We start from the raw sequence: 13,350 nt of genomic DNA, 5'->3' as shown, positions 1-13,350 counted from the left end.
AGATCAGGGGTCTTCATTCCTGCAGACTTTTGATCCTACATGGTCACACCTGGTCTGTGTCTACCTGAGACCAGGGGCTCGTTCAATCTAAATACGGTGTGCACCGTTTTGCTACGGTTTCCGGGTTGAACGTCATGTTTCCTCGAAACGGTGTGAAACGGTGTGCCACGGGCTTTGAGGTGCGTTGTCTCTCGTCTGGTGGGTGTGTCAGAGCTGTTACCCAATCAGCAGCGACCTGTATATAAACCCCGCCGTATTAAAAAGGCAGTGCGCACAATGGATCCGAGAAAAGTCCTTTACAAATGCGTCCGCTGCAGCTTGGTGTCTGCAACAACTGAACAAATTAGAAGACATGTTTGTATCTTTCACTGTATGTACCATTGTGGAGTGACACTTTCATAAACTTTTCTACTCCACTCTACTCCTCTAAATATATAATGGTAAATATTACAATATCATATCACAACAACAGTGATCAGCAATAATGATAGGCCTAATACTCATAATAAAATAATTAGCTCATATAGGTCCTAACACAGTCTCGAAGGTAAGAAGTGGATTATCCTTCACCTGAAATGTTTGCCTTTTCATCCTGAAATGCAAATGAGGTAAATGTTGGATCACTATAATTAGGAACCATAGTTTCCACAAACCCCTTCACTCCATTGGGATGTTCTCTGCTATTCTGGACGGCAAGGGCAGTGACTGTAACATCGAGCCTATTTTGTAGTATTAAACACGTATTTAAAGAACGCAAAGAATGGCCTCCTTAGCTGCCGTAGTTGCAACGCTTGCGTAACACAACAGGGTGTTCAACGCACCACCGTTTCCGTTTAATTAAACGTTTTGCTACGCCTTGTCGGGGCTGAACGCAGGGCAGGTGTGGCACATTAACTGGCAGGGAGGAACAAAAACCTGCTGGACACCGGCCCACAAGGACCAGCATTGAACAACCCTGTCAGGTGGATGAGTTATTGGTCCACTCCTGTCCATCGATTAAAATTGTCCCGAAGTCCTTCCCTTCTCTCCTTCCTCCACCCAGGTGTGCCGGATCTGGGTCACTTCTTCTTTGCTGGACAGTCCGTTTGACAGAAGTGGCACAAAATACAATGCAACACAAGTAAAAGCAAGAACTTAACTGTCATGTGGTTTTATTTCATTTCATTATGTTCCATCAGTTTGTGTTCATGTTAGCATGTCATCATGACCACACATATAAAGTTATTAAATGTTTTGTTGTGTGTAGATTCATATGGTTAAGGTGAATTGCACTTATTTTCTCATTCACAATTGGCAAACATCTCATAATTTACAGCTGATTCCATTTTATATAAAAAACTGAACACCAACACCCCACCCCCTGACAAACACTCAACTTTCAAAATTCTCTCACACTCACACATACAGAAAATACCAAAGAAAAATAATCTACAAAACTGTACTTCTCTGCACACATAACAGGGTTTGCTTCACTGATTACAACTGCATTTTGTGAAAGGAGAGGGCCAAAACTTAAATATAAAAGAATCTCTTCTCAAAGGCTTTGATGCCGCAATCTGAAATCAAGGCAAATTCTTTAGTGATCATATGTTTAGGAGAGCAGAGTGTATTCCTTCAACTTATGTGCATAATATGATGCATGGCATCCCAGACCTAAGTCCCAGACTTGTGCAGCAATAAATATAAATTAATCAGAGTGCTATCCTGGATTCTTATTTGATCCCAAACTTAAGAACCACCTCATATTTTAAAGGTCGAGTGCAATGATTTGAATTCAGTCAGGAATATCTTGCCATGGATTTCTGACTCAAGGAGTTTTCGTTCACTTTATTCATTTTTTCACAGTTCATCTAATTTGTTATAATTGCTTTAGAATCCCTTTCTCTATGCTCCGCCTGTTTTCAGCAGGTTAAATGTGTGTTGCCCTGTCCAGATGCTTCGCATCACCCATTTCTTGTCTTGGCCACGATGTCTGAAGAAGAAGCATCTAACCTTCATGGTACAATCAGTGCTAAAAATCATTAAAAGGTGAGGGAGGTCTCTCTCTCTCCCTCCTTCTGTCAGGGTCTGTCTTACTTGCACGCCCCCACACAAACACAAGCTGCCTTGCTTTCTGCATTTATTGTCCACTTTAGTAGTCTGCTGAAAAAAAATGATAACATGCATGGTCAAAATAAGAGAGATAAGTGAGGAATTGCAAATTACTGCATTATGATAATTTTTACACCAGCCTACGTTGTTCTCACAGCCGCCAGGCAATCTGTCACTAGCCGTTCTCTTTCACATGGGCGCATTGCACTGGACCTTTAAAACCTGGTAGGTGCTGCCCTCACTTTGATTCATCAACATTGATTGTTAATGGATGGACAGCGCTTTTCTACTCCAAGGGTATTGTTTATAAGGGGGAAAAACACTGACTTATTTAGCTGAAAACAGAGCAAGTCAGACATAAGTTAATGTCACATTGGGGCATTTTGTCTTTTGTTCTGCACATCTACGCCTGAATTAATGTTCCATGGATTGGGCCATGGATCATGGCCATGGTGAGAATGCACATCCTTGATCAAATACAGGGCATATAGTCAATGAGACAAGAACATTATATATATGTAAATATAAGTTAATGGGTAATTTTCCATGTACAGACAGTTAGACATGAACCTACAACAAATGTATTCTAAAGAAGAAAAAGGAAAAGCCAATAAATACATTCTCCCTTCAATGATTAAACATTGAGAGATTCAGAGTTTCTTTCTTGGCCAATGATAAGGGACGATCCTTGCTTTCCATTTAGTGGAAGTTACTCCTATGCATAGAGGGCCCTGCACTAACTGGGAAGGGTTTCATTCAAGCTTTCTAACATTAGATTCTCCCTGATGCTTTAAAGCTTTTGAGAAGCTCGCCCCGGTATGATTTTGGCCACAACATTGACTCAGAGGAGAAGTATAAAACTATCAAACCCAGACAGCGCAGCCTAAAATCATCTGTGCAGAAACAGTGCAACATTGGAATTCAGCAGTCGTCAGAACTAGTCTATTATGTCTCTTTCCTCCCACCTGAGTATAGGATGGATCTGATTCCAACATTTATCTATTAACTATGTTGCTGCTATCCGCTATGTACTAGAGCCCACCTAGACTGTAATTTTACAGAAGCCAAGGCACAGTGTTGGATTCTCCCTCCCAAAGGCTCGGACAGTTAAATGTGGCAATGCTGTCTTGGACAAAAGACAATGAATTCCATTTCTAATTACCTGTTTGTACTAGCTCAAAGAAGTATCAAAGAAATGCACGGGTGATGACAGATATCAGTGGTGGAGGTTGTGTGAGATTACGCAGTTCCATCCAGAGTTCATTACATATCCACGACAGAGCTAAGCAAGAGTTTATTTGGAGTGATCGGCTTGACCCCTAGCCAGGCAAGACAGGTAGTGGTCTAGAGAGCACCCTCGGGTGGCTCGGAAAGGAAAAAGCTGTGAGACTCGTAACGTGTCAGAGGGACGGATAAGGGCCACACTGGACCAACCCTCTCTCTTTCCCTCTCCAGCTCCTTTCTCTGATCCAGTCAGGTAGAGATGTGGAGCACAAAGCAGGCCGGCCTTCAGTCCCAGAGAGGAGCTTCTTACAGTATTAATATGGTAGCGCTGATAACTGAGTGACCGAGCGTGAATGCTCAGAGTTTGTTGGCATAGCAAAAAGAGTGTTTTTATCACTCTTGACATATCAGTCATAAGAAGTTCAGCCTGCTCTTGTTGGCCAGGGGTTCAATTTAAGGGGGAGAAACAAAAAATGGTGCAGACAGCCAAGTTGGCACAACGGTTCTCAGAGTTTGTTGGCGTACAGCGTCTCCTCATCGCTTTCACTCTCGTCCTGGAACTCATGGGCAAGCAGCGACTTCTTGGAGCCCATGGAGGTGAGGCGGATCTCATCCTCATAATCGTCTCGGTGCTGCCGCAACCGGTGGAAGCCATCCTTCTGCCGGTTAGACTTGGCTGAGCACACGCACCAGATGATGCACGCCGTCACCACCAGCGCCGTCATGGAGGCTGCTGCAGGGAGGAAAAGAAACACACAGTCGAACACACACACACACACACACACACACACACACACACACACACACACACACATACTGTCACGCTAAGGTGTTTTCTCATTCATAAACATGAAATACCGGGACATTATTAACGTTCCCGTTTTCCCCGTACTTTCACCCCTTTTGATCATTTACACATTGGGAAAGTGATTCAAAGCAAAAAATACCACCTGCTCTAGTCAGACGGTATATTGTAGAAATAATGTTAAAGTTACATTGTGTCCCAAGGCATTAGTTATCATTGTAAATGTGAACATGTTTAATAAATATGATTCATCTATCTATATCTGATATGATTCGGTTTATCATGGTAAAAAAGAGAAGATGAGCATACGCATATTCCATTAACTTTTTAGCAGCTGCTGGAGTGTAGTAGAGCTGAAGTATTTAAGAAGGAGAACACCGCACACTGCTGCCAATGCTCCAGTATATTTATTTATCTTATAGCGTTTTGATAGGTCTTCATCAGGTCATGATCACCACCAGTCAGTAACTCATTTCAGTAAGTGACATCATAAACATTTGGTTTATCATGGCCAACACTTAACAGTGCAGGAGGAGGGTGATACGTCTGTGCCGCCCACTGCACGGACACACAGGCGTGGACAGGTGTTACATATGCAAGGCTTAATTAACATGTTGGTTTTGATTGGCTGTCTCCCAGCCTACAGCTGAAGATAACACACCGGTAATGTGGCTCCGTCACAGTATTCGTGGCTGTGGTAAATGTATGAATCAGGTAAAATTACCGGGTGGCAGATTTTGCGCGCCGCTATTCTGTTACAGACAGTATTTTAATCTTAGTTGTTGAATGCCAGGTTTGAACACCCGCTTAGTGCATCGCAACACCTAAAATATAAAACTGTAAAATAGCGGCTGTCATTTTACCTGGGCGGGCCGGCCAAATATAATCATGATATAGGAAACATTGTTTACAAAAGCCAATTTTCACAGCAGCCATTTTGACGTGTCATAGCAGGGTAAACACAGGTGTCACTAATAACATTAATGATGGTTCCATTCCATTTAGGTGTTCCAGTGCCATTCCAATGAGCCAGCATGCACAATAACATCATTAATGTTATTAGTTACACCTGTGTTTACCCTGCTATGACACGTCAAAATGGCTGCTGTGAAAAAGGTCTGTTCTCTACCAGTGCTTACCTGCCGTGGCCACCACAAACTCCCTGGGCAGACCAAAGATGCTGTTGTCCATGTCAAACTCAATAATGATGGAGCTAGCAGCTTCGTAGGAGGATACCACCACCTGGGAAAGACAACACCTATGCCATGAGCCACTAATTTTAGATGTTGAACACACTTCACAGACTTCAAACTACCTTTCAGTCTCTCTCAACTGTACAATTACACTTTGTTCCACTTCAAATTTCATTAATGTGGGGATGATGATTTAACATCAACAATTCCTGTGAGTCATAGGGGATTTTATGTTGAACAGCAGAATCTCAGTTTTGGAATTAGACTTGTTTATTATTGTCTCAAGCATTTAACCACTGTTAACAGGAATGACTAAAGAATAAGAGCTCAGAACTAGATCTGAGGTTAAAGTGCAACATTTGCAAACATGATCAACTCTTTCCTAGCACTTGAACCAAGGCTCTAATCTAATGCCATCAAGGGTAAAAACACTGGAGCTCCTGACAATAAATTAGAGAGATTTGGTGGATTGTATGAAATTTCCTTTACAAATGAATGTTATCTCATTGTAGCTCTAACAGTTATGAAACAGAAAGTGTGTGAGCATTGCCCTGGGTACTGTCACTTTCTGCAGTCAGGAGTAATATGTCTCTTTTAGGGTATAGGAGCCTATGAGACTAAACTATAGTCGTAGTATGTAGCATTGTTAATCACAATAGTATTTACAGTACTTTTTTCCACAATTCGACAAATAGTTGCTGTGCCACTGGGTTGCTGGCATGAACAAGGAGATACACTATTATTATTATTATTATTATTATTATTAAAAATGAAATAATGTTCAATGATAAAAAAAAAAAATAGGTATCTATAAAAAGATTTTCCCACAAAGATGCTCCTCAAACCACTTCAAAATGTCACCAAAAACAGAAAATACTAAACTCTATCCTATCCTATTATCAATCCTAGCTGTCTCTCCAAGGAGGAATAACAGGCTGTTCGCTATCAGTTGCTGCTTCCTACAGATGCTTGGTTGTTAATCACCTGGTTAACAAGCCTCATTGTTTGCAGGTGTGTCTGCTTAGTGTGGTCCAGACCAGGTTTCTTGTATGTCTGAGATAGGATCTTAGGACTGGCTCATGAAAATTAGTTTCTTTAATTTCTTACCTTTATTTTGAGAGGTAAAGTAAATTAACAAAATCTCAGAATTTACTTTTGTGTAATTTGTTGTATCTCTGTAGCCTGTAAAGTGGCTAATCCCTCAGTTATTAATTCACTGCCATTAGTAAAGCATAGTGTAAAAGCAAAAGGGGAAACTAGACCTAATGGAGGTCAGGGATCCCGGACTTCAAACCATGAGGTTTCAGACGTGATTGAATGATGGTGGTCATCTGCCCACACAGCCAAGACAGTGTTGCCAAACAGTAAGTGAACCCCTTGATTTTTTTTGCATTATCAATATCTCATGTTACTGTTATTAAATCGAGAAACAGAGGAACCTACATAGTCCTCTGCAGATCATTGTAAGTGATAATAATTTAAATTCCAGAGACATGAGATGCGTCCCTATGGCCTACGGCGGAGTATTCGATGTCCTAAGAAATACGGGGAGAGTATTAAGGAGAGGACTGACATGTGGGCCTCAACACATGATCTGGACCCGGAGCCCAAGCAGCATGAAGAGGAACCCCAGAAGCCACTGGAGGACAGGTACACAAGGAACGCTGCCGTTCTTCCTGACCTCCATCCTTCCCACAGCGATGAGCCCCTCGCTTCCCAGGAAAAAGGCTCCATCAGTGGGCCGACTAGTCAGCCAGGACCTCTGATGATCCATGGCTACACAGTGCCGGAGTACCAGCACATGTATCATTCAGTGGTGGATCCCCTGCTCTTCACTCCCTGCGGGAAGCTTGTAGCCTACAGCCTGGAGCTGGGCTGCACCATCAAAGAGCGCCTATTTGAAGAGCTGGCCTACCCTACGCTGCAAATTACAGAACAGCCAAATGGAAAGGTGGAGGTAGTGGAGAGATTTTGTGTGCTCCGCCCCACACCCTATATAGACGTAGACAGTAAGGGGGAACCATTGTGCCATTCCTCCAAAGACGTTCTATGACAAGACCCTGCTATGTTTACTTATGTTTATGATATTTCACTTAGGCAACTTTTGTTTCTCCTTACCATGTAGCAGCCCAATTTGTGTCAAATGCTTGTTGAACAAATCAGTGTCAAAATGTTTAGACATTAAGGTTTTGCTGTAAAAGTTCCTTTTTATAAACAGTTTAACAAAAAAAAAGTCAAGAATCATTTATGGGAGACTCATGTAGTGCAAATCAGTAATCACTGTTCTTTTAAAAGCAGTTTGTATCCGCCCAACCTGAGTCCACAGTACTCGGTCCATCTTGTTCTTTGTTTGCCAGCCTGTAAACTACTGAAATATGTGTATGTGTGTGCATGATTGCCATACTGAAATATGTATATATGTGTATGTGAGTGCATAATCGCCACCTGTACAATGGAGTACATACAGCTGCCAACAGGGTGCAGTTGAGTTCTGCTTTCTATCACATAAAACAAAATACTGACTCAAAACCAGACCTTGTAAGCCTCTCGTTTTCCCCAATATTAAATAATCTGGATGGGTTTGAGTGTTATTGAGTTAATCCTCTTTCTATCCTATCAAGAATTTCTTGGGGAGGCAGGAGTACAGTGTTTCCCAAACCAGTCCTCAAGTTCCCCCCTCTGGCAAATATTTGTTCCAACTTCACTCTTGCACACCTGATCCAATCAAGGGCTACACACATTCATGCTAGGGTCAATCTCGGAAACCCATCATCTATCCGTCTGACGACAGATTAGACTCTGGGAGCGACGGCCAATATTTCGGGGGTTTCCGGTGCAGCCAGCGGACATCCGGGCCAAGACTTCCTCTTCTGTGCGCCGGTCATTGTTTACAGTCCAATTAGCAACTTGAGATGCGAGAATGGAGTCGGAGTTGAGAGACAACGTCTCATATGCAGATATCTGTTAATAGAGATTAGCCGAAATGTCGTCTGGACCTAAAACACCTACACAAAGTATCGATGTTTGTGTATTGTGTGGAGAAACGTTTGACTCGTCGCGTCTCAAGTTGCTAATCGGACTGTAAACAATGACGGGCGCACGGAAGTGGAAGTCTTGGCCCGGATGTCCGCTGGCTACACCAAGGCTACACCGGAAACCCCGAAATATTGGCCGTCGCTCCCAGAGTCTAATCTGTCGTCAGACGGATAGACGATGGGTTCCGAGATTGTGCTAGGGTAGATCTGTTTCTACACACATTCATGCAAGGGTAGATCTGTTTCCACTGCTCAACCAATCAGCATTTACCCCATAATTGGGTCAGGTTTGCAAGAGCAGAGCTAGACAAAAACTTGCAGGACTGGATTGGGGAAACACTGCACTGGGACGTTCCATTGGCACAGGAGTTTAATGTGCATAACACATGGTATGCAATGCATGGTATGCACATAATTGCGTACCTCCTGCCGTTGCTGTTGGTAGCCATCGGCAACAGCTTCAATGTTGTGGTTGCCAGGAGCTAGCAGCGCATGGAAGTAGCCACCTTCTGCAGTGAAGACCCTCACCCCCCCGTTCAGCACAATCATGGCACCCACAATGGGCTTCCCGCTCTTGTCCCTCACCACGCCTCGAACCCCTTTATGAACCTGGAAGGGGGTACAAGTGGAGAAACATTAGTGCTGCACGATTATGGGTAAAGTTATATTACGTTGCTAGATATTGTGATCATGCATATTAAATCTGATTTGGGGAACAAAGTTCTTTTATTGCATTTTCTTTGTCTTATATAAATACTGTGATTATTTTAAACTAGAGCCTGCACTCTAAAATTAAATGCTCCAATATGAGATTTAAGAATGGCCTTATAATTGATGATTTACCGTGGTGCACCAGCCATTCCACTGACAAGCTATCAACTGTTCAAAAACCTATACTTAGCTATGTTAAACCAGCCCACTAAACTTCCCCATGCTGTGACCTCTATAATAAAAGCTTGCAGCGTACCTCCACCAGCATGCTGAGGAGAGGCTTCTTGTTCTCTGCCCACAGTGTGGCCAGCTGCTCAGCAGGGGGGAACAGACAGCAGCCAGTATACACTGTGATCTCTGGACAGTGGCCAAAGTCCACACTGAAGTCCTGGAAGGATACACAGACAGACACATGCACATACTGCTGGAGGAGATGCCCACTTCTGACTCAGATCATAAACAAGGCAAATGTTCTGGTTTCAGGGGCTAAACTTCACTGCATTGTCACTCTGTGCCAAGAGAGCACACAGTGATCCTCTTCAATCTCAGTGGACTGTTCATAATCTTACATAAATGCTTTTTAAACATTCTTTAAGACCTGTTTAAGTGATAATTGAGTAATCCAGGACAAAATGGGGTGAAGAGACTCACCTTCATGCTACCCATGTGACTCTGTCTCTCTGCTGCCCTGAGAACTCCATCTGGGATGTTGCCCACTGAGTGAGAGAGACTTTCAATCAGCTACCATTTCCATCATCTCATTATTTTATGACCGCCATTCAGTACCAGTGTAACAATGGCAATTTTTTGTAGTGCTTATATTACATACTCTGCCCATTATTTGGACATCCAGTGACCCCGAGGTGCATCTTGGCGTGGTTGCTGGCATAAACGTTAGCCAAGTACTTCAGAGTGCCCTCATTTTCAACTGGAAAAAAATGACATTCAAATTCAGTGCCGTTAAGTGATGTTAAGCAACACTCAATATTCATTGTTAGTCCTGCTCTTTGAAACTTGCTATTAGGTACCCTTGATAGTTTCTCAGCCTATTGTCTGTGAGAAATAGTGCATTAGTGCTGCCACTACATTTCCAAACATTTTCTGTAAAAAAAAAAAAAACAAGATGGGAGAACTACAGGAACTAAAATCAAACAAAGTGAATATCAACAAGGGTATTGGGTCTTGTAAACTTGAAAAGTTGAAGTAGTCAAACATTAAGCAGTTTTCTGCCCAGTGGTGTTACCAGGCTGGACAGGCTTGTCGTAGGGGTAGGTGGCCAGAAGGGAGCCTCCATCGAGGGCTACAGACAGAGTGTAGCCTTTCTCTAGGATCAGATCCATTACCGCCCTGGTCTCCGGCTGGGCCTCCACCACACGCTGTGATGCATTGCCTAAAAAAAGGAAAAAATAGAGAATGAACACAGTCAGAGCATGGGAAAATGGATACAAACATGCTTTGCATTCATGGCACATGTACGTTAAGTACAAGAAATTACATTTGTTACATTTCAGACAATTCTTTAAAAATAGTAGCTTGAATACATACAAAGTGATTTCTTTCTCTCTCTCTGTCTCTCTCGCACACACAAACACAAACACACACACACCCCTAAGCAACTAACCAAAGAAGTCTGTGTCCAGATCCTTGCCATGAGCATTGGTCATGCCCAGGGTGGAGGTGCACTGCTTCTCCTTAGCCAGCTCCCGTCCGTCTGGATTGATGGAGGGCAAGATGACGATCCGGGTCTCATTGATCAGCTGACAGGGAGGGGAGACGATTAGAGACACGGCTGAACCATGGGATATTCACTGAGATCATTTCACATTAAAGGACACGCAAAGGCAGACTGAAATCAATGTGTGCAAAGTTTGGTACTTTGCTACCAAGACAAAATTGACAGATTCAACTTATTCCTAGCCATAAAAAATGGATACAGTGTGAGGATTTCACAACTTGTTTGAATCTATAAACAAAGAATTTTACATCTGATTTTTGTGTTAGAAGTTGACACACACTGGACACAGTTGACACATTTATCTAAAACCCAGTCTTTCAAAACAGCCCAGTCTACCAAACAGGCACACAGAGAACAAAGTATGTGGTGAGTGATGCTAAAATAATATTATAGAATTGCACATGTCACTGATATTTTCTCCTCAATACATGCAATTCAACTGACTGAATCCTGTAGTTACCATGTTGAAGTGAGTGTCCCATGGCAGTGGTACACCACATTTTTTCCTGAGGGGCCTGAGGACTCACCCTAGTGATGGCTGGGTTCTTGCCATAGTTGATACACAGGAAGGCGGCAAACTCCAGCAGTAGCTCCGTGCCCACGGGGGCGTTGCCATGGATCCCTGCTACGAAGCGGATCTTGGGCTCAGACGGTTCAGCCTCCTCTGGATTGTTGGAGATTTCCAGAGCCCAAATGGTTCGAAACTCCACACTTTGGCCCAGACTGGACACCAGAGAGATGGAACCAGAATATAAGTCAGCAATACTAGAATCAGCTGGGAAACACAGAATAAACATAAAAGCCAGGACAAATCCTGCTGAAGAAGCCTTGAAGAATATGTATGAAGCTGCATGACAGGGTAGAAAAAGAAGTATGAAGAATGGTTAACTTTTGGTATCAGCTATATCAGAGACTTTTTGATTTTCGACTACTACCGTCTATGTCTAGACCACCTGCTGTCAATAGAAATAATTTCAATCAAATTCTTTGTTTGCCAGCACTTAAAACTGCTACCACTAACAGTTCTGTCAACTCTACATTGCTAAAGACAAGGTCTCTGCCAAATAAGTCTTTTGTCTGCTGGACTTCATCACCTCTAACTCACTAGACTTTTATGATAGCTGAAAACTGGCTGAGTGAGTCTCTGCCCCATTATTTGAAACCACTCCCCAAAATTACTCATAATTGCTCATACTTCCACCAACCTGGGCTAACTGGTTGTGGTGGCAGTCGCAGCTATTCACAGAACTGATTTCAAATGCTCTCAAATGAGGGTTAGATGAGGGTTAGAGTGGGGATGTCTGACATCAAAGTCCCTGTACAAGGTGGGAAGGTGATGTTGGATTATATAAATGCTAGGCTACTGAGAAGATAAGCTCAGCCTACCTGCGCAGGGAGGTGATCTTGGGGAAGTTGAGGGTGAGGCCTCTGAGGAACTCGGCCAGCTCCTTGTAGCGTCGGTAGCGGAAGCTGTTCTCTGTGTCTGTGCTGCTGACCAGCTGCTCCAGGCCCTCGGCCAGGGACAGTCCCTTGATGAAGCTCTGGAACTCTTCCTCCGATGGGTCCTGTGTGGCTGGGGGGCCCTTGGGAGTCTGACCATTAGGCTCTGAGTGGACACGTGTCAGTTTGAAGTCCACCACCTCCATTCCCTCCTTTGGAACTGTGGCATAGATCTTCACAGACATGTATCTGGAGAACAGAGGAGTTACTGAAAGTTAATGCCACTGACAACGGGGGTGCATACCAACACATACAGTCACAAATCAATAGATTTCTGGCAACCAATACTCCTCATCTAGTAAATACTCCATTTGTTCATTCCCCAGTTCTTCCATCTGACATCTGGTTCTTACCCCTGGGCAGAGGCAGTGAGGACGTAGGTCCCAGGAACCAGCAGTCTCCAGTAGTCTCCAGTATCTGCCGTGGTGATGTTGTGCTCTATCTCCTCCACGCTGATGATGGCGTTGGGGATGGCTGTTCCATCCTTTATGTCAGTTACTGTGCCCTTCACTCCATTGTGGACCTGGAGGAGGAAAGAGAGAAAGAAAATGATTGACTGAATGAGAGTGAGTGAGCAACAGAGCATGTGAGCAAAAACGTGAGTGAGTGGATGGAGAAAGTGAGTAAAAAGTTCAGTGGAAGGACTGAAAGTGTTTGGTGTTTTTATTACCTGGTGTATAAACTGGAGCAAGGCCCGTCGGTTTTGCTCCCAGTATGTGGGCAGGTCCTTGGCAAAGGGGTACTTCACACAGCCTAGTTCGATGGTCACCTCAAAGCAGTTGGTGTTCAAGTAGTTCCAGTCCTGCATGCCGCCTGGAGAGCAAATAACTCTTTGTTACTCCGTGCCAAACATTAAAATTCTGTTTATTTTATTTCAGGATAAACTTTAAAGATTAGCAGATTAGCTTTAAAACCCCAGTTCATAATTGCAATATCGAGCCTCCCACTGAAACACCGTTAACACTAGTAAAACCTTAGTTTAATGTTTTCATTCATTGCACTGAATACACTTTTCACAGTCAAATCAACTGACTTAACTTGTATATGAAAGGTAAA

General features: G+C 43.2%; 1 protein-coding gene across 1 annotated transcript; it reads right to left on the bottom strand.

The window, feature by feature from the left end:
• Window positions 1-1,134: 1,134 nt before the first annotated feature.
• Window positions 1,135-13,106, bottom strand: LOC139663248 (carboxypeptidase D-like). Its single transcript, XM_071541869.1, has 12 exons — window positions 12,965-13,106; window positions 12,648-12,817; window positions 12,181-12,483; window positions 11,322-11,517; window positions 10,681-10,816; window positions 10,303-10,449; window positions 9,889-9,987; window positions 9,711-9,775; window positions 9,316-9,447; window positions 8,772-8,957; window positions 5,260-5,362; window positions 1,135-4,048 (listed from the first exon to the last, which is right to left on the bottom strand). Exons 1-12 carry the CDS (start codon window positions 13,100-13,102, stop codon window positions 3,822-3,824), a joined length of 1,902 nt encoding a protein of 633 aa, XP_071397970.1. The 5' UTR covers window positions 13,103-13,106; the 3' UTR covers window positions 1,135-3,821.
• Window positions 13,107-13,350: the final 244 nt, after the last annotated feature.

The sequence above is a fragment of the Centroberyx affinis genome, unplaced genomic scaffold, assembly GCF_046629955.1.
Source record: "Centroberyx affinis isolate AG114_WGS23_722 - 3 ecotype Tasmania unplaced genomic scaffold, CSIRO-AGI_Caff_v1 ptg003960l_1, whole genome shotgun sequence".
In the NCBI taxonomy this organism is placed as follows: Eukaryota; Metazoa; Chordata; class Actinopteri; order Beryciformes; family Berycidae; genus Centroberyx; species Centroberyx affinis.
The sequence above is the reverse complement of the archived record's forward strand: the minus strand, read 5'-3'. Positions and strand labels throughout refer to the sequence as shown.